A 748-nucleotide genomic window follows, 5' to 3' on the forward strand; every position below is an offset into this window, starting at 1 on the left:
GAACTGGGCCCAACCAGGCCGAGCTGGGCGCCGTGGGTCAGGAGGGTTTGTGGGGCTGCACCTGCAGATGATGATGAAGAACTTGAGGAGCAGCAGGGCCTGGCCCAGCCCCGCGCCGCGCTCGCCGTCGCGCGTCCCCGCGGCCACGCTGTGTCCCAGCCGCTGGCTCAGCACCTGCAGCACCTCCCGCGGCAGCGCCGGGATCTCTGAGCCCGGATCCTCCGGCCTGGGTGGGATTGGGGTGTGGGATGGGACCCCTGGAGCCCCCCGGAGCCCCCCAGAACCTTCTGGAGCCCCCCGGAGCCCCCCGGAGCCCTCCCTGCCCGTGGCACCCGGTGGTTCCGACCGCGGGGAGTGGATGAGGCGTTGCGCGCGGCTCCGGGACCATCAGGGGGATCTGGGGTCACTCAAGGGGGTTTGGGGTCACTCAGAGGTGATTGGGGGGTGTTTTGGGGTCTCTCAAGGGGGTTTGGGGTCACTCAGAGATGTCTGGGGTTACTCAAAGGGGTTTGGGGTCTCTCAGAGGTGATTGGGGTCACTCAAGGGTGTTTGGGGTCACTCAAGGGGGTTTGGGGTCTCTCAGAGGTGATTGGGGTCACTCAAGGGTGTTTGGGGTCACTCAGAGGTGATTGGGGGGGTGTTTTGGGGTTTCTCAAGGGGGTTTGGGGTCACTCAGAGATGTCTGGGGTTACTCAAAGGGGTTTGGGGTCTCTCAGGGGTGGCTGGGGTCACTCAAGGGGGTTTGGGG

At 65.6% G+C, this 748-nt stretch overlaps 1 protein-coding gene across 1 annotated transcript in view; it reads right to left on the reverse strand.

The window, feature by feature from the left end:
* Positions 1-748, reverse strand: part of NBEAL2 (neurobeachin like 2) — a 45,565-nt gene that overhangs the window by 36,794 nt on the left and 8,023 nt on the right. Inside the window, 1 exon segment of the mRNA XM_033512159.1 lies at positions 62-226. Coding sequence (XP_033368050.1) covers positions 62-226 — 165 coding nt within the window.

The sequence above is a fragment of the Parus major genome, chromosome 2, assembly GCF_001522545.3.
Source record: "Parus major isolate Abel chromosome 2, Parus_major1.1, whole genome shotgun sequence".
Taxonomy (NCBI): Eukaryota; Metazoa; Chordata; class Aves; order Passeriformes; family Paridae; genus Parus; species Parus major.